Here is a 27,003-nt window from a genome sequence, read left to right as displayed (position 1 = left end):
AAAAACCTTTCCAGTTTGTGAGCAAGGAAGGAAGATAGATACTATTCTCAGGATCATTATTTTTAAAGCAATGCTTTATCTTATTTTTCTCTCTTTTCTGCAGGAGCCTTACTTTACATCTTCTATTTCCTTCTTTACCCTCATTGCTTATCTCCAGGTACCACTCTTATCTCTATACACAGCTCTCCCTCTCAAGTTCTGCTACTCCGAGGCTGACATTTCCTATTTTGCATATGTTGGGACCGCCTTCTCGTTAGCTAAGGTTGTGAACTTCTGGGTTCTTAATGGTTTCACTTTTTCTTTCTGGGGGTAATTTTGTCTGTGCCTCTTCTAAGTCCTGTACTCTCATGCTGCTTGTTTTTCCAATCTCCTCTTCCTGCTCCCTTCCTAGAAACAAGCTGGAGGACTATGGGAGCTAACTGGAATTTGTAATTTTTTTCTTTTTTTTCCAGGTTTTTCTTTAAATGATCACTGGTTTCTTCTAGGTATGGTCTGACTAATACAAGGTCAAGAAGGTCTGATGTCTCTTTCTGTGAAAACTATGGTGCATCAGTGCATAGTAGTTTCTCTTTGAGTTGCTGGTAGTTCCCATTAGCTGTTAACTCACATTGAGCTTGAAATTGATTAAAATCTCTTAAGTGTTTTTCACATAAGCCAAGCCACATTTTCCTCTCAGGATTGTCTGGTGATGATAGTGTCCTTTGTGAAAGTTATGTTCCTTCTTGTTAAACTTCATTTTGCTTGACCAGCTTATCATTTGAGCCTTTTGTTTAAGAATGGGAAAGCATGACGTTTGGTGACAGGTGCTTATATGTTTCAGAAGACCTTTTGTCCAAAAGACCTATTAAAAGAACTATCCTATGTAATCTAGTTCATGGGGGTAAAGTTATTTTTTGGCTCAGGAGAAGACTGTAATCAAATTTAAGATGATTGAAAAATAAGGTATCATTCTGGACCTCACTCTAAAAGATCTCCCAGGATTTCCACTTTTTGTTTCACTTCAGTTCAGCTTGTTTCATGCTGACTATGAAGTTGTAGTTACAACTTCACCAAACTGACCTGTGGAGCCTTAAGAAAAATATTCATGGCCAGGTCCTAATTTAGACCAACTAAACTAGAATCTACAAGGACTGGACCCAAACACTGGGGATTTTGATAGTCCTCATCTTCCCTCATCATAAGTAATTCTCTGTCTCTCAGGTTGAGAGCCACTAGATCAAGTGGGGAAACCCAGCTCTGTGTGTGTCCTTTCCACTCTGCACAAGTGTCCCTTGACATTTCTCCAGTTGCAGAATCTGTTTTATAAAAAACAAAGGTAGTTGTACTCTTCCCCATGTCCTCAGCAAATACTCCCATTGTGCAAAAAATTGACAAGAGCAGTAGACTTTGTATTGCATAGATCTTCTGTGCTGAAAAATCCTTACAAATAAAAAGTTGAAACAAGGCATCAAGCACTTTGAGATTCTTTCCTTTGTAGAAAACCAGAGTTCTCTAAATAGTATATTTCTCTGGAGAATTAAAGACATGAGTCATTTTATAAGATGACTTACTAATTATTTTTAAACAACCATCTATTACATAAAGTGAGACATACTGGTAATTTTATATTGCCTTTCTGGACTAAAAAGACTCAAGACATACAGAGTTAAGGAGATCAAAATTGTTTGCAATCTTGGGATTTTAAAATGTGAAAGACTCTTAGGCAAACCTCTGCTTCAACTTCTTTCTACAAAGAGCAGATCTAGAGAGGGTCTTTGACCTAATCAACCACCTGCTAACTACTTTGGCCACCTCATGCAACGAGTTGACTCACTGGAAAAGACTCTGATGCTGGGAAAGGTTGGGGGCGGGAGGAGTAGGGGATGACAGAGAATGAGATGGCTGGATGGCATCACCGACTCTGTGGACATGAGTTTGAGTGAACTCCGGGAGTTGGTGATGGACAGGGAGGCCTGGCGTGCTGTGATTCATGGGGTCGCGGAGAGTCGGACACGACTGAGTGACTGAACTGAACTGAACTGAACTATAATGTGGTCCCTGACTGTCAGCCACAGCATCACCCAGAGCTGATGAGACATGCAGCCTCTCAAGCCCCACTAGATACTTTCTGCATGAGAATCTGTATTTCGTAAAGAACCTTAGGTGATTCATATGCACATTAAAGTTTGAGAAGCACTGGTCTAGAAATTTCATATTCCAGATAACTGGCAGGAAATGTCCATGTATAGCCAAGTTTCAGAGAATCCTATTTAAATTTAATGCAACTCCTTTGAAGAGAAAAAAGAAAAGGGAAAAACTCAAATGTTTTTTTCTGTAACCTTGTCAACTTGGATAATAAGAACTAATATAACAGAAAGGAATGTATTTTGATAGTTTAGAAAATTAAACTCTTTTATTGAGTACACTTCTTTTTCATTCAGTTAAAGCTAAAAGTTTCTTTCAAAACAGCATAAAGTGCTTATTATAGTGTTCTTTGTTTCACTGCCAACTGTGGATTTCGATGTGGAGCCATTCAAAAAGCAGTGGGACATTATGAGTCATTCATGACCTCCTGGGCTTTTGACATTACTGTAAAGCCACAGGTTCCTGAGCACAGAGTTTAGTTAAGGCATTTCAGAAGCACAGCTCTGCAATTTTATTGAAGCCGTGGTTGCAGATGTCATTTCCAGAGTGTATGGAAGTGCTATGGAAGAGATTATTCATAGTTTTATCCTCAGCATATTTTTTCTCATTGTCAAAGTTTATTTTGTTCAGTAATCCTTGCAATAATTTTGGAGGCCTGCACACCAGGGCCAGCTACTTACTTTCACTAATGGACAAATCATGATTAATTCTTAAAGGTGTATATATTCTGGAATCTAAAGATAGAAACAAAATTACACAAAAATAAAGCTAACAGTATGGATGTCATCAGGGCTTGACTTTAAATTTGTACTCACTTTTTTTGGGTGAATATGAAAGTGGTAAGTTGTGTATTAATTGAGTGGTGCTGTCTGTGTTACACATAGACAGCCCAGAGTATGGTGGTGGCTGTGGATGGGAATAGGTACTTGTAAAATATGCAGAGTAGTGAAGGGTTTGGTGCCATGTCACATGAGGATAAACTGAAGAAAATGAGAATATTTAGTTTAAAGCGGGATTAACTTCAATGTCTGAAGGAAGCACATAGACCCCTTTTAGATAGAGGCAGATTTTAGAACCATATGAAAAAGAAACAGGTAATGAATTACTGGAAATGTACAAGCAGGAGAATGTACATCTTCTGCTCTGGTTGTTAAAAAAAAAAAAAAGCATATCAACATGTAGAAATTAGATTGTGTGTGTTTGTGCTCAGTCATGTCCAACTCTTTGCAGCCCCGTAGACTGTAGCTTGCCAGGCTCCTCTGTCCATGGGGTTTTCCAGGCAAGAATACTGGAGTGGGTTGCCATTTCCTCCTCCAGGGGATCTTCCTGCTAAGGATCGAAGCCACATCTTCTGCGTCTCTTGCATTAGCAAGTGGATTCTTTGCCACTGAGCCACTTGGGAAGCCCCAGAAATTAGATGAGCTTAAAAACCCCTCCAAATCTGGAGGCCTCTGGGCACCATTCTTCCTTATGCAATTGCCCCTCTACACCTCTAATGCTACCACTCCATTCCAAGCCACTGACGTTTCTCTCCTGGTCTATGACCACAGCCTCCTAAGTGCTCCACCTGTGGCCACCCTGGATTCTTTCCAACTGTTTTCACACAGCAACAGAGAATACTGTTATATATAAACCAGTTTCCACAGAAAGCAGAAGATTTCTGAGGATACAGACCTTGTCTTTTGTATCATATATGTTCCTAATACTTCAAGCAGTGCTACACAGCAGCTTCCATTTGAACACAGAAGTAACTTGGAACTTTTGAACATGACCTGTTAAATCCATAATCTGGTCCATGCATACTCCCTGATTTCATCTTAGGTCATGCATCATCTTTCTTATCACGTTTTAGCTGTACTGCCTTTTTCATCTCTGAGCATGCCATTCATCTCAGGGCCTTTGTATGTACTATGTCTTCTTCATGAAATGCCTACCCCATTTTTACTGACTACTCCTTCTTAACCTTCCAATTACAGCCTTTGAGTTCCATTTCCTTAGCAAGATCTTCCTTCCCATCTAAGTGAGGTCCCCAATTTATATTGTGGTATGTATTCTCTACTTCATAATACTTACAAATGTGTGGTTACATATTAATATATGTTTGATACCTTAGGGTTTGGCTCACTGAACATAGTGTGAGTTATTTGAAAGCAGACTATTATATCCCCAAAGCCTTACACAATGCACAGGGGCTCAAGATACATATTTTGAATCAGTGGTTCTCACTTGGAGTGATTTTGCCCCCGCCAACACCTGCTGGGACAGTCCCAGGTGGCTCAGTGGTAAAGAATCTTCCTGCCAGTGCAAGAGTCGCAGGAGACATAGATTCAATTCCTGGGTCTGGAAGATCCCCTGGAGGAGGAAATAGCAACCCACTCCAGTGTTCTTGCCTAGATAATCCCATGGATGGAGAAGCGTGGTGGGCTACAGTCCATGGGGTTGCAAAGTGTTGGATGTGACTAACCACACATGAAGACATTTTTCGTGGTCACAACTGGCATCTAGTGCAGAGAGACCAGAAATACCTACTGTTAACCCTCCTACAACGGACAGAACAGTCCCTATAGAATTAACTGGCTGACAATGTCAAGAGTACCCAGGCTGAAATTCCTGGAATGAGTAGGTAAACTCCTCTCTCCTTTTGTTGATTTCATTTTGTAGTTGGTGTTGATCCCAGATTGTTCCTTGCTTTCTGACATGACAACGTCATCCTATACAGAGAAAAGTTAGGTTTTTGTAAGAACAGTCAAACACACTGTTTCTCGAGTGCCTGGCTTTTCATAATTAACTGTTCAGAATTTCTTCTAGTTGGGGAATTTAAGATTCAGTTCAGTCCATTTCAGTCACTCAGTCGTGTCCGACTCTTTGCGACCCCATGAATCACAGCACGCCAGGCCTCCCTGTCCATCACCAACTCCCGGAGTTCACTCAAACTCATGTCCCTCAAGTCGGAGATGCCATCCAGCCATCTCATTCTCTGTCGTCCCCGTCTCCTCCCGACCCCAATCCCTCCCAGCATCAGAGTCTTTTCCAGTGAGTCAACTCGTCACATGAGGTGGTCAGAGTATTGGAGTTTCAGCTTTAGCATCAGTCCTTCCAATGAACACCCAGGATTGATCTCCTTTAGGATGGACTGGTTGGATCTCCTTGCAGTCCAAGGGATTCTCAAGAGTCTTCTCCAGCACCACAGTTCAAAAGCATCAGTTCTTCGGCGATCAGCTTTCTTCACAGTCCAACTCTCACATCCATATATGACCACTGGAAAAACCATAGCCTTGACTAGATGGACCTTTGTTGGCAAAGTAATGTCTCTGCTTTTTAATATGCCATCTAGGTTGGTCATAACTTTCCTTCCAAGGAATAAGTGTCTTTTAATCTCATGGCTGCAATCAGCATCCGCAGTGATTTTGGAGCCCCCCAAAATAAAGTCTGACACTGTTTCCACTGTTTTCTCATCTATTTCCCATGAAGTGATGGGACCAGATGCCATGATCTTTGTTTTCTGAATGTTGAGCTTCAAGCCAACCTTTTCACTCTCTTTCACTTTCATCAAGAGGCTTTTGAGTTCCTCTTCACTTTCTGCCATAAGGGTGGTGTCATCTGCATATCTGAGGTTATTGATATTTCTCCCAGCAATCTTGATTCCAGCTTGTGCTTCTTCCAGCCCAGCGTTCCTCAGTACTCTGCATAGAAGTTAAATAAGCAGGGTGACAGTATACAGCCTTGACGTACTCCTTTTCCTATTTGGAACCAGTCTGTTGTTCCATGTCTAGTTCTAACTGTTGCTTCCTGACCTGCATACAGGTTTCTCAACAGGCAGGTCAGGTGGTCTGGTATTCCCATCTCTTTCAGAATGTTCCACAGTTTATTGTGATCCACACAGTCAAAGGCTTTGGCATAGTCAGTGAAGCAGAAATAGATGTTTTTCTGGAACTCTCTTGCTTTCTCCATGATCCAGCAGATGTTGGTAATTTGATCTCTGGTGCCTCTGCCTTTTCTAAATCCAGCTTGAACATCTGGAAGTTCATGATTCATGTACTATTGAAGGCATATACATGGCTCATGTACATGGATAATTTGGGGCATTAATTTACTGGTGTGTGAGATGCATGTGATTGTGTGGTAGTTTGAACATTCTTTGGCATTGCCTTTCTTCGGGATTGGAATGAAAACTGACCTTTTCCAGTCCTTTGGCCACTGCTGAGTTTTCCAAATTTGTTGACATATTGAATGCAGCACTTTCACAGCATCATCTTTTAGGATTTGAAATAGCTCCACCGAATTTCCATCATTTCCACTAGCTTTGTTCATAGTGATGCTTTCTAAGGCCCACTTGACTTCACATTCCAGGATGTCTGGCTCTAAGTGACTGATCACACCATTGTGATTATCTGGGTCGTGATCTTTTCTGTACAGTTCTTCTGTGTATTCTTGCCACCTCTTCTTAATATCTTCTGCTTCTGTTACATCCGTACCATTTTTTGTCCTTTATTGAGCCGATCTTTGCATGAAATGTTCCCTTGGTATCTCTAATTTTCTTGAAGAGATCTCTAGTTTTTCCCGTTCTATTGTTTTCCTGTATTTCTTTGCTTTGATCACTGAGAAAGGCTTTTTTTTATCTCTCCTTGCTATTCTTTGGAACTCTGCATTCAAATGGGTATATCTTTGCTTTTCTCCTTTGCCTTTTGCTTCTCTTCCTTTCTCAGCTATTTGTAAGGCCTCTTCAGACAACCATTTGCCTTTTTGCATTTCTTTTCCTTGGGGATGGTCTTGATCCCAGCCTTCTGTACAATGTCATGAACCTCCATCCGTAGTTCTTCAGGCAGTCTGTCTATCAGATCTAATCCCTTGAATCTGTTTGTCACTTCCACTGTATAATTGCAAGGGTTTTGATTTAGGTCATACCTGAATGGTCTATATGGTGTTAGGAAGTGTTCTAATTTCATTCTTTTATATGTAGCTGTCCAGTTTTCCCAGCACCATTTGTTGAAGAGGCTGTCTTTGCCCCATTGTATATTCTTGCCTCCTTTGTCAAAAATAAGGTACCCACAGGTGCATTGGTTTATTTCTGGACTTTCTGTCTTGTTCCATTGTTCTGTATTTCTCTTTTTGTGCCAGTACCATACTGCCTTGATGACTGTAGCTTTGTAATATAATCTGAAGTCAAGAAGGTTGATTCTTCCAGCTCCATTCTTCTTTCTCAAGATTGCTTTGGCTTTTTGGGGTCTTTTGTCTTTCCGTATAAATTGTGAAGTTTTTTGTTCTAGTTCTGTGAGAAACACCATTGGTAATTTGATGGAGTCATATTGCATCTGTAGATTGCATTTGGTAGTATAGTCATTTTTACACTATTGATTCTTCCTATCCAGGAACATGGACTATCTCTCCATCTGTTTATGTCATCTTTGAGTTCTTTCAATAGTGTCTTATAATTTTCTCTATACAGTTCTTTTTGCCTTCTTTGGTAGGTTTATTCCTAGATATATAATTCTTTTTGTTGCAATGGTGAATGGGATTGACTCCTTGATTCCTCTTTCTGATTTTTCATCGTTAGTATATAGAAATGCAAGTGATTTCTTTGTATTGATTTTGTATCCTGTGATTTTGCTAAATTCACTGATTAGCTCTAGTAATTTTCTGATATTATCTTTAGGGTTTTCTATGTACAGTATCATGTCATTTGCAAATATCAAGAGCTTTACTTCTTCTTTTCCATGGATCCCTTTTATTTATTTTTCTTCTCTGATTGCTGTATCTAGGACTTCCAGAACTATGTTGAATAATAGTGGTGAAAGTGGACACCCTTGTCTTGTTACTGATCTCAGAGGGAATGCTTTCAGTTTTTCACCATTTGAGAATAATGTTTGCTGTAAGCTTATCATAAATGGCCTTTACTATGTTGAGGTATGTTTTTTCTTTGCCCATTTTTTGAAGAGTTTTAATCATAAATGGGTGCTGAATTTTATCAAAGGCTTTTTCTGCCTCTGTTGAGATTATCATATGGTTTTATCTTTCAATTTGTTAATATTGTGTATCACATTGACTGATTTGCATATATTGAAGAATCCTTGTGTCCCTGGAATAAACCCAAGTTGATCATGGTGTATGAGCTTTTGATGTGTTGCCGAATTCTGTTTGCTAAATTCTGTTGAGAATTTTTGCATCCATGTTCATCAGTGATATTGGCCTGTAATTTTGTTTTTTTGTGTTGTCTTTGTCTGGTTTTGTTGTAAGGGTGATGGTAGCCTCATAGAAAGAGTTTGGAAGTGTTCCTTCCTCTGCAATTTTTTGGAAGAGTTTTAGAAGGATAGGCATTTACTCTTCTCTAAATGTTTGATATAATTCTCCTGTTAAGCCATCTGGTCCTCACAGCTTCAGTTTCAGTGCTTGTAATTGGGTTGTTCATAAGTTCTATTTCTTCCTGGTTCAGTCTTGAAAGATTGAACTTTTCTAAGAATCTGCCCATTTCTTCCAGGTTATCTATTTTATTGCCATATAGTTGTTCATAATAGTCTCTTATAATCCTTTGTATTTCTGCATTGTCTGTTGTAACCTCTCCTGTTTCATTTCTAATTTTGTTGATTTGATTCTTTTCTCTTTTTTTCTTAATGAGTCTGGCTAAAGGTTTGTCAATTTTGTTTATCTTCTCAAAGAACCAGCTTTTAGTTTTATTAATCTTTGCTATTGTTTCTTTCATTTCTTTTTCGTTTATTTCTGCTTGGATCTTTAGGATTTCTTTCCATCTACTAATTTTGGGGGTTTTTTGTTCTTCTTTTTCCAGTTGTTTTAGATGTAAAGTTAGGTTGTCTATTTGATGTTTTTCTTGTTTTTTTTTCTTGAGGTATTGCTATAAACTTCCCTCTTAGAACTGCTTTTGCTTCATCCCAGAGGTTTTGAGTTGTTGTTTTTTCATTATCATTTGTTTTAGAAATTTTTTTATTTCCCTTTTGATTTCTTCAGTAACCTGTTGGTTATTTAGAAACATTGTTTAATCTCCACGTGTTTGTGTTTCTTACAGTTTTTTTCTTGTAATTGGTATCTAGTCTCATAGCATTGTGGTCAGAGAAGATGCTTGAAATGATTTCAGTTTTCTTAAATTTACTGAAGTTTGATTTGTGACCCAAGATGTGATCTATCCTGGAGAATGTGCACTTGAGAAGAAGGTGTATTCTTCTGCATTTGTATGGGATGTCCTGAAGATATCAATGAGATCCATCTCATCTAATGTATCATTTAAGACTTGTGTTTCCTTATTAACTTTCTGTTTTGATGATCTGTCCATTGGTGTTAGTGGGGTGTTAAAGTCTCCTAGTATTATTGTGTTACTGTCAATTTCTCCTTTTATGTCTGTTAGTGTTTTTCTTATGTATTGAGGTGCTCCTATGTTGGGTACGTAGATATTTACAATTGTTACATTTTCCTCTTGGATTGATCCCTTGATCACTATGTAGTATCCTTCCTTATCTCTTGTAATCTTCTTTATTTTAAGATCTATTCTGTCTGATATGAGGACTGCTATTTCATCTTTCTTTTGCTTCCCATTTGCATGGAATATATTTTTCACCCTCTCACTTTCAGTCTATATGTGTCTTTAGATCTGAATTGGGTTTCTTGTAGAGAGCATATATATGGGTCTTATTTTTGTATCCATTCATCCAGTCTGTGTCTTTTGGTTGGAGCATTTAATCCATTTACATTTAAAGTAATTATTGATATATATGTTCCTATTGCCATTTTCTTAATTGTTTGGAGTTGATTTTGTAGATCTTTTTTCGTCTCTTGTATTTGTTGACCATATAAGTCCCTTTAACCTTTGTCATAAAACTGTTTGGTGGTACTGAATTCTCTTAACTTTTGCTTATCTGGAAAGCTTTTTATTTCTCTATCAATTTTGAATGAGATCCTTGCCAGGTACAGTAATCTTGGTTGTAGATTTTTCCCTTTCAGTACTTTAACTATATCCTGCCATCCCTTCTAGCCTTCAGAGTTCCTACTGAAAGATCAGCTGTTAAGCATATGGGGTTTCCTTTGTATGTTACTTGTTCCTTCTCCCTTGCTGCTTTTAATATTCTTTCTTTGTGTTTAGTTTTTGTTAGTTTGTATTTAGTTTGTTAGTTTGATGAGTATATGTCTTAACATTTTTTCCTTGGGTTTATCCTGTATGGGACTTTTTGTGCCTCTTGAACTTGATTGACTATTTCCTTTTCCATGTTGGGGAAATTTTCAACTATATCTCTTTAAAAATTTTCGCATACCCTTTCTTTTTCTCGTCTTCTTCTGGGACCCCTATAATTTGAATGTTGGTGTATTTGATATTGTCCCAGGGTACTCTGAGACTCTCCTCAGTTCTTTTAATACTTTTTACTTTATTCTGCTCTTCAGAAGTTATTTATACCATTTTATCTTCCAACTCACTTATTTGTTCTGCTTCAGATGTTCTGCTATTGATTCCTTCTAGAGTATTTTTAATTTCAGTAATTGTGTTGTTTGTCTTTGTATTCTGTTCCGTTCCATTGCTCAGTCGTGTCTGACTCTTTGCGACCCCGTGGACTGTAGCCTGACCAGGCTTCTCCATCCATGGGATTCTCCAGGCAAGAATACTGGAGTGGGTTACTGTTTCCTTCTCCAGGGGATCTTCCCAACCCAGGGATCGAACCCCGGTTTCCCACATTGGAAGCAGACGCATTAACCTCTGAGCCACTCTGTATATTTATTCTTTAATTCTTCTAAGTATTTGTTAATTGTTTCTTGCATTTTCTCCATTTTGTTTTCAAGGTTTCTGATCATCTTTACTATCATTATTCTTAATTCTTTTTCAGGTAATTTGCCTATTTCCTCTTCATTTATTTGGACTTCTGTGTTTCTAGCTTGCTCCTTCATTTGTGTGGTATTTCTCTGCCTTTTCATTATTTTTTTTTTAACTTATTGTGCTTGAGGTCTCCTTTTCCCAGGCTTCAAGGCAAGTTGAATTTTTTCCTTGAAGGAGGTTGAATTCTTTCTTCCTTTTGGTTTCTTCCCTTCCTATATTGGTCCAGTGGTTTGTTTAAGCTTTGTATAGGGTGAGATTTGTGCTGACTTGTTTGTTTGTTTTTCCTCTGATGGGCAAGGCTGAGTGAGGTGATAATCCTGTCTGCTGATGATTGAGTTTATATTTTTGTTTTGTTTGTTGTTTAGATGAGGCGTCCTGCACAGGGTGCTACTGGTAGTTGGGTGATGCTGGGTCTTGTATTCAAGTGGTTTCCTTTGTGTGAGTTCTCACTATTTGATACCCTCTAGGGTTATTTCTCTGGTAGTCTAGGGTCTTGGAGTCAGTGCTCCCACTCCAAAGGTTCAGGCCTTGATCTCTGGTCAGGAACGAAGCTTCCACAAATGGTTTGTTATGGCATTAAGTGAGATTAAAACAAATATCCAAAAATGAGAAACAAAAGATGATTCCCCAGACAAATGGCAGTTACAAAATCAGGGAAATAATAATTAAAATAATGGAATATACACATATACATACACTCATGAGCACAGTCAAAACAGTCCAACAAAAATAAAATACATAGATTGAACCAGCAAACAAAGGAAATAAAAAATTATATTTACCAGTTAAGAATAAAACTAATTAAAGCACAAACTGGAAAACAAAACTGAAGCAAGGTGCCAAGTGGGGAATAAAGCAATGAAAACAAAACTAACAAATATGTTGAAAGGAAAGGAAAGAAAGAAAAAGTAGATAACAAAGTTAAATCGAGGTAAATGAAGAAGATTTATAGACATTAAAGATTAACTGCAAGGCAAAAAGAACAGTAGGAAAGGCAAACAAAGGAATAAGTGTAGAAAAAATATAACAGGTTTTAAAAAATTAAAATTATAGAAAAGAGAAAAGAAAAAACAGAAGAAGAAAAAAAGGGAAAGTCCACAGAACTGCAAAAGCCCAATGTAGAGCAGAGGTTTATAACAACAATAACAAGTGTGGCTAAATATACACATATACACACATAAGCAAAATCAAAACAGTCCAATGAAAATAAAGTACAATAGATTGACCCAGCGAACATAGGAAACCAAAAGTTATATCTGCCAGAACAAAACCAACTAAAGCACAAACTGGAAAACAAAACTAGAGTAAGGTGCCAATCGGGGAATAAAGCAATGGAAATAAAACTAACAAATATGTTGAGTGGAAAGGAGAGAAAGAAAAGAAAGGAAGAATAGAGATGCAAAGTTAAATAGAGGTAGATAAGGAAGATTTATATATGTTAAAGATTAACTGCAAGGGGAAAAGAACAGTAGGAAAAGCAAACAAAGGAATAAATGTAGACAAAATAATAATAGGTTTTAAAAATTAAAAGAGGAGAAAAGAAAAGAAAAAGGAAAACTCCACAGAACTGCAAAAGCCCAATGCAGAGGCAGAGGTTTATAACAACAAAAAATGTGACTGAGAAAAAAGAAAAAGCTTAATTGGATTTCATAGTGCCAATAAAATCACCAACTGTAACAGAGGGGGGAAAAAAACCAATTCCAAAAGATTCTACAGAGCAAGTCAAAACATAAGAATAATAAATGTTTCTCTTGAGTCACTGCTCATAGAGTCCTTTCCCTCGCTGGGAGTCACAGTCCACCTCACCTCCCTAGGATGCCCTCCAACACTGTGTTGATCTCTGGACCTGCTGTGGGGGCAGCTTGGATTCCAATCTGGTCCTACTCCTGTGTGTTCTTGCCTCCAAGGTCCACTGTTATCAGAACTAGTGCGTTTTCTTTTGTGGTAGCTCTCAATGACTTTTTATATATTCCATAGACACAGAGTCTGCCTAATTGATTGTGTGGATTTAATCTGTAGCTTGTACAGCTGGTGGGAGGGTTTGGGGTCTTCTTCCTTAGTCACACTGTCCCTGGGTTTCAATTGTGGTTTTATTTCTACCTCTACCTGTGGGTTGTCCAATGGGGTTTGCTCCTGAGGTTGCCCTGGAGGGCTTGGGTTTGTCCCTGTGAGGGCCAGGTGTGGAGGTGGTGCAGCTGCTTGGGTCGCAGGGGTTCTGGCAGCACCAGGTACTCAGGGGAGTTTGTTGCTAGGGCAGCAGGAAATACAGTGCTCTAGGAGGGTATGGCGACCAGTATTGGCCAATACACTCCAGTATTCTTGCATGGGGAATCCCCTCTCTGACAGAGAAGCCTGGCAGGCTACAGTCTACAGGGTCACAAAGAGTCAACATGACTGAAGCGACCCTGCATGCATAGACGCAAGGCATTTTTTGCCTATGGCAGCTCTGCCCCAGTGAAAGTTGACCGTGAAGGTGGCACAGCTACTTGGCTTTCAGAGACCCTGGCAGCACCAAGTGTGCAGGGACACGGACTGCCTCTGCCACGGGAGTCATGGCCCGATCAGAGTCTTTCTTCGAGCCTTTTGTAACTGGTGATTGGAAGGCCTCTTTGGCCAGTCTTTCTCCATAGCTCTGCCCCTTCAGGCACTTAAGAGGGCTCCCTTGCCTGGGGTCCTCTGTTGTTCAGTGCATCAGGAACATAGAGGGTCCCCCTGACTAGGGTCCTACTCTGTAGATCTGTGCATCAGGCACTTAAAAGGGCACCCTGGGTGGGGTCCTACTCTGTAGTTCAGTGCCTCGGGCATTTGATGGGCCAGGCTCTCTATGGTTCAGCGGCCATTACTGGCCTGTTGTGAGAGAGAGGCTGTGGTGATGGCTCACCCTCTACGCGTGACTCAGCAGTATCGTCTTGCTTCTGTGGCTGCCTGACTTTCTTCCACAGGCATTTCCCCCCACAATCTCCTCTCTCACGTCCCCTCAATCCGTCTCTCCACAATCAGCAGGCCCCCTCGCCCTGGGATTGCTCCACAGTCCCTAAACTCCAGCTCCCAGTCGCTGTTCCTTCCAGGAGACCCACGTTCCTGCCTGGCGTATATATGGCTGCAGCAAGGACTGTCTGATTCTCATTCAGTTTGCGCTGCCATAGATCAGTTGTTTCACTCTCAGCCTTAAATGCTTCTCCTCTGACTCAGACAGTTGCCCCAATGTGGGGATCAGACCCCTGCTTCAGTTCCCCCACCCACCGAGGGCTGGTTCAGTTCTATTGTGTGTGTGTGTGTGTGTGTGTGTGTGCATGCTCAGTCATGTCTGACTCTTTGTGACCCCATGGAATTTAGCCACCAGGCTCCTCTGTCCATGGAATAATCCAGGCAAGAATAATGGAGTGGGTTGCCATTTCCTTTTCCACCAGCCCTACTAATACTCCTGCTTTCCCCCAGTTCCTTTGTCCTATGTAGTTTTGCGTGGTTCTATATACTCTTTTCCGCTGGTCAGGTCCTCCTGTCTGCTCTCAGCCAGTGTTCTGTACGCACTTCTGTGTCTGAAGGTGTATTCCTGATGTCTCCATGGAGAGAGATGGACTCCACGTCCACTGACTCCTCCGACATCTTCGAGAGTCTTTCTTGCCCCACATCCTCAGACATTTCAATAGTTACCAGTTTGATGAACATGAGATTTTTGTCTTATTTTAATTTGCATTTTTCTTATTACTAAGCTTGAGAATTTTATATAATTGTCAATAGCTGTCTCTTCTGTGAATCATCTGTTTATATCTTTTGTCTGCTTTTCTGTCATGTTGGATTTTTTCCCTTAATGGTGCGTATGAATTCTTTGTTTGATGCTAACGTTTGAAACAAACTTCACCATTTAGATTTTAGTACTCATTTTCTGGGCTGTATACTTAACCCTCTGTCTTTTCATGGTTATTTCGTAAGTATTGCTTACTTAAATCCTGAAGATTTTTTTCAAAATGGTTTTGTATATTTTTGCCCAATTAGAGTTGTGGAACTTTCAGGCTATTGAATTTAAACTGTGTTGAAAAGATGCAGAATGTGTAGAAAATACACTAATTTTAATGGTTTTAATTCCCAAAGCAAAGTATGTTTATGATACCAAATCATTTTCTACATCACAACTTGATGATTACCACAGAGTCTTCTAAATTTATTTTCAGGTAATGTAGAAAATATGAAAGAAATCCATGCACTTTTATCAAGAGCCACATTTTATAATCTGAGTTCTTCTCCAGTAAACTGAGTCACTGAGCTGGCTGGGATCAACTACTGTAGCTTTAATCTCTCCTGGAAAATAAATGTGACTGACCAGATGTTCTCCAGAATCCACCTATCCCTAAAACTTACTTTTTCTCTTAGGAGTTCATTTTTAAAAGCCTATAAGCCTTTGAAAAGTGAAATAATTTCTTCAGGAAATTAGATATATAGATAGCAGCAAATGTAATGAAAATAAACACCATCTGTAGAAAATAGAATATATTTTATACTGGTGAGTTGGGACAGTTTAAAAAGCAAAGCAACCTTTGAGCATGGTTCTGAAGATCAAGAAGAGGCACTCTATGTATATACACCAGTCACAAAAAATTGGGAGCCATGAATAAGCCAGCTATGGGGTATGTTTTCAGTACTGCTTTGACTCCCACTCAGGACTGAGGAAGCTGAGACATGGCCTTGGTCCTGCACTCTGTGTCTGAGACATTTGACTCCAGCCAGAGCAAATTCCCATGTGATACCACAGGTTCAAGCATGTTTTCATGAGCCCCCCTCTCAGAGAAAAAGGATAACTAGGAAAAGTTGGAAGTGTGTCCATTGCTTTGAGATTCTCCCGTGCTCAGGTGAATGAGTCTTTGAACATGGTTCAGTCAAGCTCTGTACCCCTGCTCCTAGAACATGCCTTTCAAAGGGGAAAGTTGGCTTCAAGTGCCTTTAATCTAGGGGAGATCATTTTGGTCCCAGTTGCAGAGTTTCTGTTTCCCTCAGGGTATGGGATGCTCTCAAGACAGACTGATTGCATGCCTTCCTTCACAGTGACTGTGACTTCAAGACCATCCTCTGAATGCAAGACTTCTCTGCCCTTTTGGAGTGCCGGCTAGTGATTTTTGCCAGTACTGGTGCCAAAGGCAGCTGGCAGCAGGTAACAAGGAGTTTGCGTGCTGCAACATGCTTAGCACATGTGAGAGCTGTGCACCCAGTGACTACAGTCCTTTGGTTGCTGAAGCCCAGATTCACCCTTTACTCTTCAAAGAAGATCCTTGGATATTTTTGGATCCTTCTTTTTGCATGGATTTTCTTGGGCCCTTAATGATTTGTGGGATGGGTTAGGGTCAACGAGTTACATGAGACCAGTTCTACAAGCTCAGGGACAACTAAGAAATAGGGAAGTAAGGGGTACTGGTGTGCAGAGAGCAAGCAAAGAGAAGGGCAATACAAGAAAAGAAGCTGGCTGATTCCAAGAGAAGACTCACTGCTGCTGGTACAAGCAGTCTTGTCATCTCATCAAAGCAGACAGGTAGAGTTCCAGAAAACACTGTGGCTTGACTTTCAGCAAGTATTTATTAGTAGTTGCCTTATTCCCCTAGAGCTTGCTTGACTTATTTTTTATTTTTATTAAGTATTGTAATTTCTGGAAAAGATTTACCTTGTGAGAAGTACTTTGCATAGTATAGATTGTAGTTTATATCTTAAACTTTCTGGATTTCAGCTGATTTAGAAAAGCGTCATTTTTTTCTAGCACACCTTAGTCAAGGTTTTTTAAACTGTGGGTTGATCATTAATAGGTTGCCAAATCAGTTTTGTATCATTTTTAAATGAAATAGAATAGAATAAAGTATGTCAGTGTCTGTCTGACCCCCTGGATGCCCTGTCTCTCCAAGTATTTCAGCAGGGGTTTGTAGAGCACTGTGGTTCAAAATGTCTAAGTTTAGATCAGGGTTTTCATCCTATCTACCTCTCATGATTGTGTGACCTTGAAAAAGTTACTGAACCCCGCTAAGCCTCCCTCTTAAAGTAAAGAGAAGGGTGCTATATCCTAGGGTTGCTGTGAGGAGGAAATGGTATTATTCATACTAACTGCTTAGTTTGGTGCCCGGCACATGGATATTTATAGTGTGGGTGTCTATAACACCTTCATTTATAATTACCAACACTTGGAAGCAACCAAGATGTCCTCCAATGCATGAGTAGATGCATAATTGTGGTATGTGCATCCAGACAATGGAATAGTCTTCAGCAGTAAAAAAGAAATGAGTTATTAATTGTGAAAAAACTTAATGGCTCATTTCTTTTTATTTAGTAATGTTTGTTACTAAGTGAAAGAAGCTAATTTTAAAAGATAAATATTGTATTATTCTAACAACAAGGCATTCTGGAAAAGACAAAACTATGGCAACAATAAAAAGATCACTGATTGCCAGTGATTAGGCAGGAAGGCGGGATGAGCAGGCAGAGCACAGAGGATTTTCAGGGCAGTGGAAAAAAATAACCCTTTAAGGGTGTCATTGTTGTTGTATTACAGGTAGCATATACAAGATGAAATTGAATATAATATGAGTTTTTATTAATATTTATGAACACCATTCAATTTACAATTTACGTTATTAAAGTTTGTATAACATGCAACCATTCATCATTCATCTAACAACTCTTACTAACAGGAAATATTCCTGAGCTTCACCACCAAGGGCAGTGGTTCTCCATTCTATTGGACCCACACTCCCTTCACTAGCCTGAATTTAAATTCCTAGATAATAGCACTCATCCAAAAGCATAATTTCAAAAAAGCAATATAATGCCACAACTGTAATAAAAAAGAAATAAGATGAAAGACACTTCTCATTTCTCATAAAATATGCATTTCATGTGTAAGGTGTGCATGAGAGCACTAGAGAATGTACTGTGTTGACAGGTGCTATGTTTGCTTATATGGAGACTCACCGTGAGTGGGGCAGCTGCAAATTCAGATGATGCAGTCTTAAATGCCACTGGTAGAGTTGCCGTCCGTGACATGGCTTTCTGAAACTGTTCGGAACAAAATGAAGTATAGTCTTTCTTTGATTTATGTACGTATTTGCATTCCTGAAGAACTGAGAATATATTAACAACCATGCAAGAATTCCTGTGCCTGAATGTAAAATGGAATTAGGTTCCAGGCCTGGATAATTACAAATGTAGGTCTGTCAGGACATTTGGGTGTCATGCACATTGTAAGATGTATGGCATCCCTAGCCAATGCTCACTAAAAGTCAACAGTGCTCAGAAGGTCAGTCTTTCTGACTGTGAGGATGTCATACATTTCCAAAGTCCCTATATGGTCCAAGCCCTCTTCCTAGAGGTGAGGGTGCTGAATGAAGGATGTGGAGGTGAGCATCCTCCAAGATGAATTTATCTCTCAGCTAAAGCAGCTACTCAAGTCCTGAGAAAGGGGTAGAAATGGACTTCCCTGGTGGTCCAGTGGTTAAGAATATACCTGCCAACGCAGGAAACACAGGTTCAATCCCTGGTCCAGGAAGATCCCACATGCTGCAGAGCAACTAAGTGCGTGCACCACAACTGCTGAGCCCGAGCTCTGGAGACTTAGAGCCCCAGCTACTAAGCCTGCGTGCCGCAAGTCCTGGAGCCTATGCGCCTGCATGGAGCCCATGCTCCCCAAGAAGTGAAGCCACTGCAGTGAGAAGCCTGGGCACCATAGCTAGGGAGCAGCCCCTGCTCTCTGCAGCTAGAGAAAGCCCAAGTGCAGCAAGGAAGACCCAATGCAGCCATAAGCAAATAAATAAATAACTTTTCATGGAGTGGAAAGATGCTAGTATGACTTTCTAGGGAGAAATTAGGGGTGGAGTCAGTAGTGACTCAGATGGTAAAGAATCTGCCTGCAGTGCAGGAGACCCGGGATCAATCCCTGGATCAGGAAGATCTCCTGGATAAAGGAATAGTAACCCACTCCACTATTCTTGCCTGGAGAATCCAAGGGACAGAGGAGCTGGTGGGCTACAGTCCATGACAGAGGGTGGAGGGGGGTTACAAAGAGTCAGACAGGACTGAGTGACTAACAGTTCACACTTTCACTTTCAGGGAGAAATTAGTTTCTTTGTTCTGATTCAGATTTCCCCTTGTTCCCTACAAAAATCATTTTATTAATGAGAAGGAGAGCCAAGGGGCATTGTCCATGAAAGCAAACATCAACCAAGCATGGCCCTTCCCCAAAGGACTCCGTCTGCAGGGGGCAGCACTCTGATCCTGGCTCCCAGCCAGTTGTGGAAAGGTTGCCTTTCTCTGTTGCATCTTAACTGATGAAATGCCAAGTTTATTCCTCAGGGTTTACAGTGAGCTTTGTTTATTTTGAGACTCTTTCTGTGTTGTAGAAAAGAGCAGAATGTACAGAAAAGGGCCTATGGAGTTGTATTTCTGTGAGTAAGACAGCAGAATATGTACATTGTTGTTGATGTTGTTGTTTAGGCCTTTGTCTGCACAAAGAAGTGTTTGGTTACACATACCCCAAGAATCTCCAGAGGTGGTTGGTTTTAGTCTTCAGGTCACAAAAGGGAAAACCCTTATGGTTATAGATGTCATTTTGAAAAATTATGTGTGAGGAAACAGTCTCACCTTCTATATTTTTTTCTGCTCTAGGTTAGAGTTAATAGATACATTTGTGAACCAGCTTAGAGAGTCAGAGATCATGTCCAATGATGGCCTTGCACAGAACTTGGTATTGTTTTAATTGTTCACACCATCTTTTATCTTTTGTAGTGAAATCTGATCTGTGACAATTCCATCTGCCTTCCTTGGGAACAATTTTATTCCTCTAGGAGTTTTCCTGGCAAAATTCCTTTCAGAACACCATGAGGCCAAGGAAAAACATATAACTCTTTATTAAGAACTGTCTTGGAAGGACATTCCTGCATAAAGAAAACAGGAAACATCCAATCCCTCAAAGTAAAAATATCCTGACAACCAAAATGCCCACATGAGTAATACTTTACTTAGCAGATGTTTATTGGGGAAACCATCATGTTTGCTTTATAACAAGAAATACTTTTGTTTTATTTTTAAACTTATCATCAGTAAAATATTTTTGTACTGTTGTGCAGCTCTATAAATTTCAACACAAGTGTAGATTTGTGTAGCCATTGCTATAATCTGGATATAGAATAATTCTATCACTCCAGTAGCTCCTCCCTTCACCCCAGCTCTTGGCAGCACTTATCTGTTCACCATCCCAACAGTTTAGTCTTTTAAAGAATGTCTTTTAAAGAAAAGTACATTAGTATGTCTTTTGGTAGGTAACCTTTTGAAACAAACTTTTGACTTAAAGCCTTTGAGATTCATCCAATGTCTTATAAATATCAGAAGTTTGTTTCTATTTATGAATGTACAACTGGTTACTAATTTACTTTTTGAAGAACATTTGGATTGCTTTCAATTTTGGGCAATTATGAATAGAGTTTTTGTAAACATTTGCTTTTGTGTGAACATTAATATTATATCTGTCTCTAGGATAGATCATCACGGGTAGGAATGCTGAGACAAAGTGTCTATACCATTTTGCATTTCCATCAGCAATGTTTAAGAGTTCCTTCCAGTCACTCTGCATCCTTGTCAGCACTTGGTTTCTAAGAATTTTTAATTTTAATTCTAATTTTAGAATAAAATTCTAATTTTAATTTAATCATGATTTTAATTTGCATTTTCCTAATGGCTCATAATGTTGAACATCTTTTCATGTGGACAGCCTGTATCCTCATAGAAGTGTCTATTTTTATATATTTTCCCATTAAAATTTTTTTTCGTATTGTTATGAGAATTTTTTATTATCCTACAAGTTAAATATGGGATTTGCAAATAATATCGCCCAGTTTGCAACTTGTATTTTTATTCTCTAAATTGTTTCTTTTACAAAACAAAAGTTTTTAATTTTGATGTAGTAGAGTTTATCATTTTTTTAATGTAATATGCTTTTTGTATCATGTCAAAGAACTCATTACTCAACCCTAGGTTGTAGGTTTTCTTCTGAAAGTTTTGTAGTTTTATATTTTACATTTAAAGCTATGATTCATTTTATGTTAACATTTATATAAGGTTAAAATTTACTTGTCTATGGATTTCTAGTTGCTTCGGCATCAATTGTTGAAAAGACTACCCTTTCTCCATTAAGTTGCTTTTGTACCTTTGTCAAAACTCAATTGACCATATTTGTGTGAGTCCATTTCTAGATTCTCTTTTCTGTTTCATTGATCTATGTGTTTACCCCTTTGCTAATACCACCCAGTCTTTATTACTGTAACTTTATAGTCAAGTCTTAAAATTGGGTAATTCAGGTTTTCCGATTTTATTGTTCTTTTTCATAGTTGCCTTCTCTATTCTAGTTTCTTTGCATCTCCATATAAATTTTAGAATCCGCTTATCTATAAGAAATCTTGCTAAGATTTTAATTGGTATTATGTGGAATCTATACATCATGATGGAGAAGGCAATGGCAAGCCACTCCAGCACTCTTGCCTGGAAAATCCCATGGATGGAGGAGCCTGGTAGGCTGCAGTCCGTGGGGTCGCTAAGGGTCAGACATGACTGAGTGACTTCACTTTCACTTTTCACTTTCATACATTGGAGAAGGAAATGGCAACCCACTCCAGTGTTCTTGCCTGGAGAATCCCAGAGACGGGGGAGCCTGGTGGGCTTCCGTCTATGGGGTCACACAGAGTTGGACACGCCTGAAGTGACTTAGCAGCAGCAGCAGCAGCATACATCATGAACATAGTATGTCTCTTTAGTTATTTAGATCTTTGATTTATTTTATCAGAGTTTTGCAGGTTTTACATGAAGATCTTATGTTATACTTGTACCTAAGTGTTTTGTTTTATAAAACTATTGTAAATGTTCCTTGTTTTTAACTTTCTATTTTAGTTGGAAATTTCTAGTCATGTTGGTTTACTATGGCTGCTGTAACAAACTGCCACAAACTTGGTGGCTTAAAACAACAAAACTTTACTTTCTGAAGCTCTGGAGGTCAGAAGTCTATGATCAGTTTTGAGTAGAAATCAAAACTATGTGGCTGGTCTGTGTTCACACATGAAGGAAATCAGTTCTTTGGCTCTTCTAACTGCTGGTGGCTACCAGCATTCCTTGGCTTGTGGCTGTATCACTGCAGTCTCTACCTCTGCCTTCATATTCCTTTCCTCTGTGTCAGATCCCCTCTGCCCCTCTTATGAAGCCATGATCATCTCTCATCTCAAAATCCTTAATTTAATCACATGTGCAAAAAACTTCACCATGTAAGTTAGCCATCACAGATTACAGGAGTTAAGACATAATATTTTTGAGGACATTTTCAGCTTACTACATGAGAAGGAAATGGCAGCCCACTCCAGTATTCTTGCCTGGAAAATCCCATAGTTGGAGGAGCCTGGCAGGCTACATTCCATGGGGTTGCAAAAAGTTGGACACAACTGAGCGACTTAACTTACTAACTTACATTTACATTAGTGTTTAGAAATCAAGATTGTGAGTGTGTGAGAGAGAGAACAGAGACATAAAGAAACAGAGAGACAGAGAGATTGTGTATGTTGCCCTTTTATGCTGTAGCCTTAGTGCTAAGCTCATATATTAATTCTAGGAGTTTTGGGGTTGATTCTTTACATTTTCTATATAAATAATTATGTCATCTGGGGATTTTCTTGGCAGTCCAGCAGTTAAGACTCCACACTTTCAAAGCAGGGGGTCCAAGTTTGATCCCTGGTTGGGGAACTAAGATCCCACATGCCACGTGGCGTGAGCAAAAAAGTAAAAAGTTAAAAAAAATATGTCTTCTGCAGATAAAGATATTTTTATTTCTTTCTTCCCAATTTGTATGACTTTTGTTTCTCTTTCTTGCCCTATTTCATTGACTAGGATTTCCAATGCAATGTGAATAGGAATGGTGAAAGTGGACATCCAGACTTGTCCCTAGTCTTAGAGGGAAAGAGTTCAGTCATTCACCATCAAGTAGTCCTTCTTTGCAGAGAAGTTTTCAAAGTTTTGTTTTTTTTAAATCATGAATGGATGTTGAATTTTGTCATGACTTTTCTGCATCAATTAATGTAATCATTTCCCTTCTTTATATTATTACTATGATGGGTTACATTCACTGATTTCAAAATATAGAACCAGCTTTGCATTACTGGGACAAACCTCATGGTGTACTACTTTTTATACATCACTAATTTTTATTTGGAACATTTTGTTGAGGATTTTAAAGTCTATGTTCATTAAAGATATCGGTCTGTAGTTGTATTTTCTTATGCTGTCTTTGTCTGGTTTTGGTATCAGGGTAATCTGGCCTCCTAAAGTAAATTGGGATGTGTTTCCTCTTCTTTTTTTCTGGAAGAGATATGGTATTTTTTCTCCTTTATATGTTTCATGGAATTTGCCAGTGAAACCATCTGTTCCTGATGATACTCTTTTTCAGAAGATTTTAAACTACATATTTAATTTTTTTCCATAGTTTTAAGACTACTCAGGTAACCTCAGTTTTCAATTTCATTGATTTCTCATCTCTATTATTTCCTCCCTTTTGCTCACTTTGCACTTATTTTTCATTTCTTTTTTCCCCTAGTTTCTTAAGTTGGAACCTCATATCAATAGAGCCTTTTCTTCTTTTCTAATATAAGCATTTATAAGGTATACATTTCCTTTTAAGCACTATTATAACTACATGAACAAGTTTAATGTGTTATATTTTTACTTTAATTAAAAGTATTTTCTAGTATTCCTTGAGACTTACTCTTTTGATCCCTTGATTTATTTATAAGGTGTTGCTTAATTTCCAAGTGTTTTGAAATTTTCCTATTATTTTTTGATATCGATTTCTAGCTTAATTCCATTAGGATGTGAAGATACTTTTCACAATTTCGATTAAGTTTGTTAAGGTTTGTTTTATGATTCATGGTATGTTCTGTCTTGGTGAATGTTTGATTGTGTGAATGAATATGTGTTTTCTCTGAAGGGAGTCATACCTCTGAACTGGGCCTGTTTGTTTGCTTATTCACCTAAGAGTCTTTCTGGAAAGTTGTCACTCATAGCCCATTGTTTTCTTTGTCCAGAGCATCCGGGATGTGAGAAGTGATAGTGAGGGTGAGTATGAAGAGGAAGAAGAGGAGGAAGAGGAGAAGGAAGAAGCCGTGGGAGGCAAAGAGACAGACCATTTGAAGAACAGCCTTGGGGCCAACAGACACCTCATCCCCAATGGTCAGCATGGCCGTTAGCTTGAAGCCCACGTAGCTCCCAGTGCACAGCCCACCGCGAAGGCTGCTGGGAGTGGGACGTGCTCCCTCCTCCACTGCTGTGGCCTCAGGACCCAGAGGGACCACAGATTTTGCCCTTCCTTCTTTCTTTTTCACCACCTTCCCCCCTCCTAAGATGTATTTAACAAGATGTTGTTTTTGTGTTAAAATGTTGAATATAAGCATCCCAGTGGATTTTACTGGAGTTAGGACTCAGGCTTCAAAGATTTCTTCAGAGAACCCTTCTAGTTCTAATTGTACCCATTCATGCATTTGAGACACTTGGAGCCAACTTGGTTGTGGGCCTTCCCCTTCCCACCTTGCCTGTGTACATGATGATTTGAGAAGTGCTAAGGCAACCCACCTTTTCCAGGTGTGTTTGGCCACAGAGATAACTCACTTCCCAAAAGTGAGCTAAAGATAGCAAAGGAACAGTGGTGGCAGGACCAAACTAAGGGGCCAGGCTTCAGGGCTCACAAGCTCCCTTCTGCTGTGGAAAGTATTTAAGCCTTCCATGCTGTGTGCTTTGTCCCTCCAATGGGAAGAACCAGATGTGCCCTGTCCCCTCACAAGGATGGAGTAAGGATCAAATGAGATAATAATGGGCATAAGAGTGCATACTGTAGGCTATGGTGTTCCTATTACTGGACCCTCTCTCCACCGTGACCGCAGCCCTGACCCTCCTTTCACTGTGACCCCAGCCCTGACCCTTTCTCCACTCTGACCCCAGCCCTGACCCTTTCTCCACTCTGACCCCAGCCCTGACTCTCTCTCCACTCTGACCCCAGCCCTGGCCCTCCATTCACTGTGATCCCAGCCCTGTTTGGGAGAGCAGCCTGGTGAAACTGGACACTGAATGGGCCTGAACAAAAGGCATAGTCTTGAAGAATTCCTTTTAAATGTGTCTGGAGACACCTAGAAATGCAAATACCCAGAAAGCTGTTTCTACTTTATTTGGTGACTGTTTGTTAGCTCCCCAAAGGTAATTCTCACATCTCCCAGGTCCTCGTCCCTCAGGCTCCATGGCCAAGAGAAGGGAGTTTGGGCCCCACTCCTTGTATTTTGCTGGTTTCTCCTTGTTTCCTCTCCTAGAGGGATACATCCCTGCTGTGTCCTGAGCCACTCTCTCAGCCAGCAGAGCTACCCAGCAGGCCATGGAGTCCACCAGGGCACTGGACCCAGGTCAGGCTGCTCCCCGAGTCACCATCACTAAGAAGCCCAGCATCTGGGGTGCATCATGCACCTGAGCTCCTGAGCAAAGGAGGTCTTGGAAACAGAGATGCTGCACTATAAATCTCTGCAGTCCAAGCCAACGAGAGTGCAAAGCAGTAACACAGAACAAGAGAAAGTCTGGAGAACACCCCCAAGAAGGTCTGAGTCAGTGTGAGCTCCTGGGCCGCCTACCTCTTTGGAAGGACAGGTAGGGGTTGGTAGGTCAGTAGCCACCTGTCAGCCCTCACAGGGGTGCTTCTCCTAAGGCTTGCGTGCAGGCACCTCAGGCATTCTCAGGTGGCTGACTGAGGAGAGGCAGAACCTTGCAGGGGAAGAGGAGCAGAATATGCAACTTTTCCCCCCCGAGAGTCTCATATTTTTTGGTCACATTTTGCGTCTTCATCCTGTTTTCCTGAGGGTCCATATTACAAAGCCAAGTAAGTGGAAGCTGAGCCCATGGGGACTAGTAAAGCCCACAAAGGCTCCACCAGTGGGGGCCGCAGCCCCTGCAGCACAAGTGACACTGTATATGGTAAAGGTGTTGGCAGTTTTGGTTTTTTGTTTTTATTTTTCAGTAAAAATATTTTTTTTAAAACCTTCAGAATTCTTTCTCAACAAAATTTCTTTTTGAGGAATTGTTAGAGCAACAGAAAAAATGTGTCGGGTTTCTCTGTATAATATCTGCTTTTATAAGTACAATAACATTATATGTATAATATATATTATAAATCTCAAATGCCTCCAGTTACAACTGTTCAAGCATAGCTGTTGAATTATTATTATTTTGGTGAAAGGTCACACTAAGATATTATTTTTATTTTCCAGTTAACAGAAACATTTGCCTTGATTTATTTCAGTCTCTGTACCAAATATCTTCTTGCTTGAAGTAAAAACGTGTTTAGTTGTATTATCCTCCAGTTCTTTTTTTTTCTTATTTGAACATCGAAAGTAAAATTGATAAGCGAACTCCAACTGCATATGGTAAGCTGGAAGCACCAAACTACCTCCGAAGAGGTAGAGATTCATGTTTTGTAACATCTTTTAGGGCTTTTGTGGTTAATTTTAAGGCTGACCTCTCTTTTTACAGGAAACAAAAGCTTATACTATACACCAAATGGCTTTATAAAAATGTACTCCACCATGCCACCAGTATTATTGTAATGGTAATGATTTACAATAAAACAAAGACAGAGTCCTGTGTGTGTGTGGTGATTGAGTAGATTCAGCTTGGCTTCCTAGAGATTATTTCTGGTCTTATTGAGTGCCAGTATTCTAGAAACACCCTGCAAGGAATCAGAAGGAACAGTGAGGAGACCAGAGCCAAGTTAGGACCTGAGGGCCACTGGCCTTGGGATACAGACACCAAACAAGGAGACACGCAGACCAGGCCTGACAAGGGCAAGCCTCTCAGCTGTGCACAGCGCAGACACACAGCAACTTATAGGCTGGAGACTAGCCTGAGCCCTGTGATGTGCAGCCCTGAGGAAATGCTGAAGAGCGTGGCCCTAAAGGTGTTTTCTCAGCCCCCTTTTCTGTACCTACCCTTCAAAGGTGGAGGAGGAAATAGGGTCTATTGATGGTTCAACTGGCTGTCCA

The 27,003-nt window shown here is 39.8% G+C and overlaps 1 protein-coding gene across 1 annotated transcript in view; it reads left to right on the top strand.

Annotated features, from left to right (window-relative positions):
* The window catches only part of CERS3 (ceramide synthase 3), a 178,048-nt gene extending 151,454 nt beyond the window's left edge, over positions 1-26,594 (top strand). The window contains exon 11 of the mRNA XM_055417690.2: positions 24,016-26,594. Within this exon, the coding sequence (XP_055273665.1) occupies positions 24,016-24,177 (162 nt within the window). The 3' untranslated portion in view covers positions 24,178-26,594. The remainder of the gene's footprint in view (positions 1-24,015) is intronic.
* The last annotated feature ends 409 nt before the right edge of the window (positions 26,595-27,003 follow it).

Source organism: Moschus berezovskii, chromosome 21, assembly GCF_049115385.1.
Source record: "Moschus berezovskii isolate FMDL1 chromosome 21, NW_MosBer_1.0, whole genome shotgun sequence".
Lineage (NCBI taxonomy): Eukaryota > Metazoa > Chordata > Mammalia > Artiodactyla > Moschidae > Moschus > Moschus berezovskii.
The sequence above is the reverse complement of the archived record's forward strand: the minus strand, read 5'-3'. Positions and strand labels throughout refer to the sequence as shown.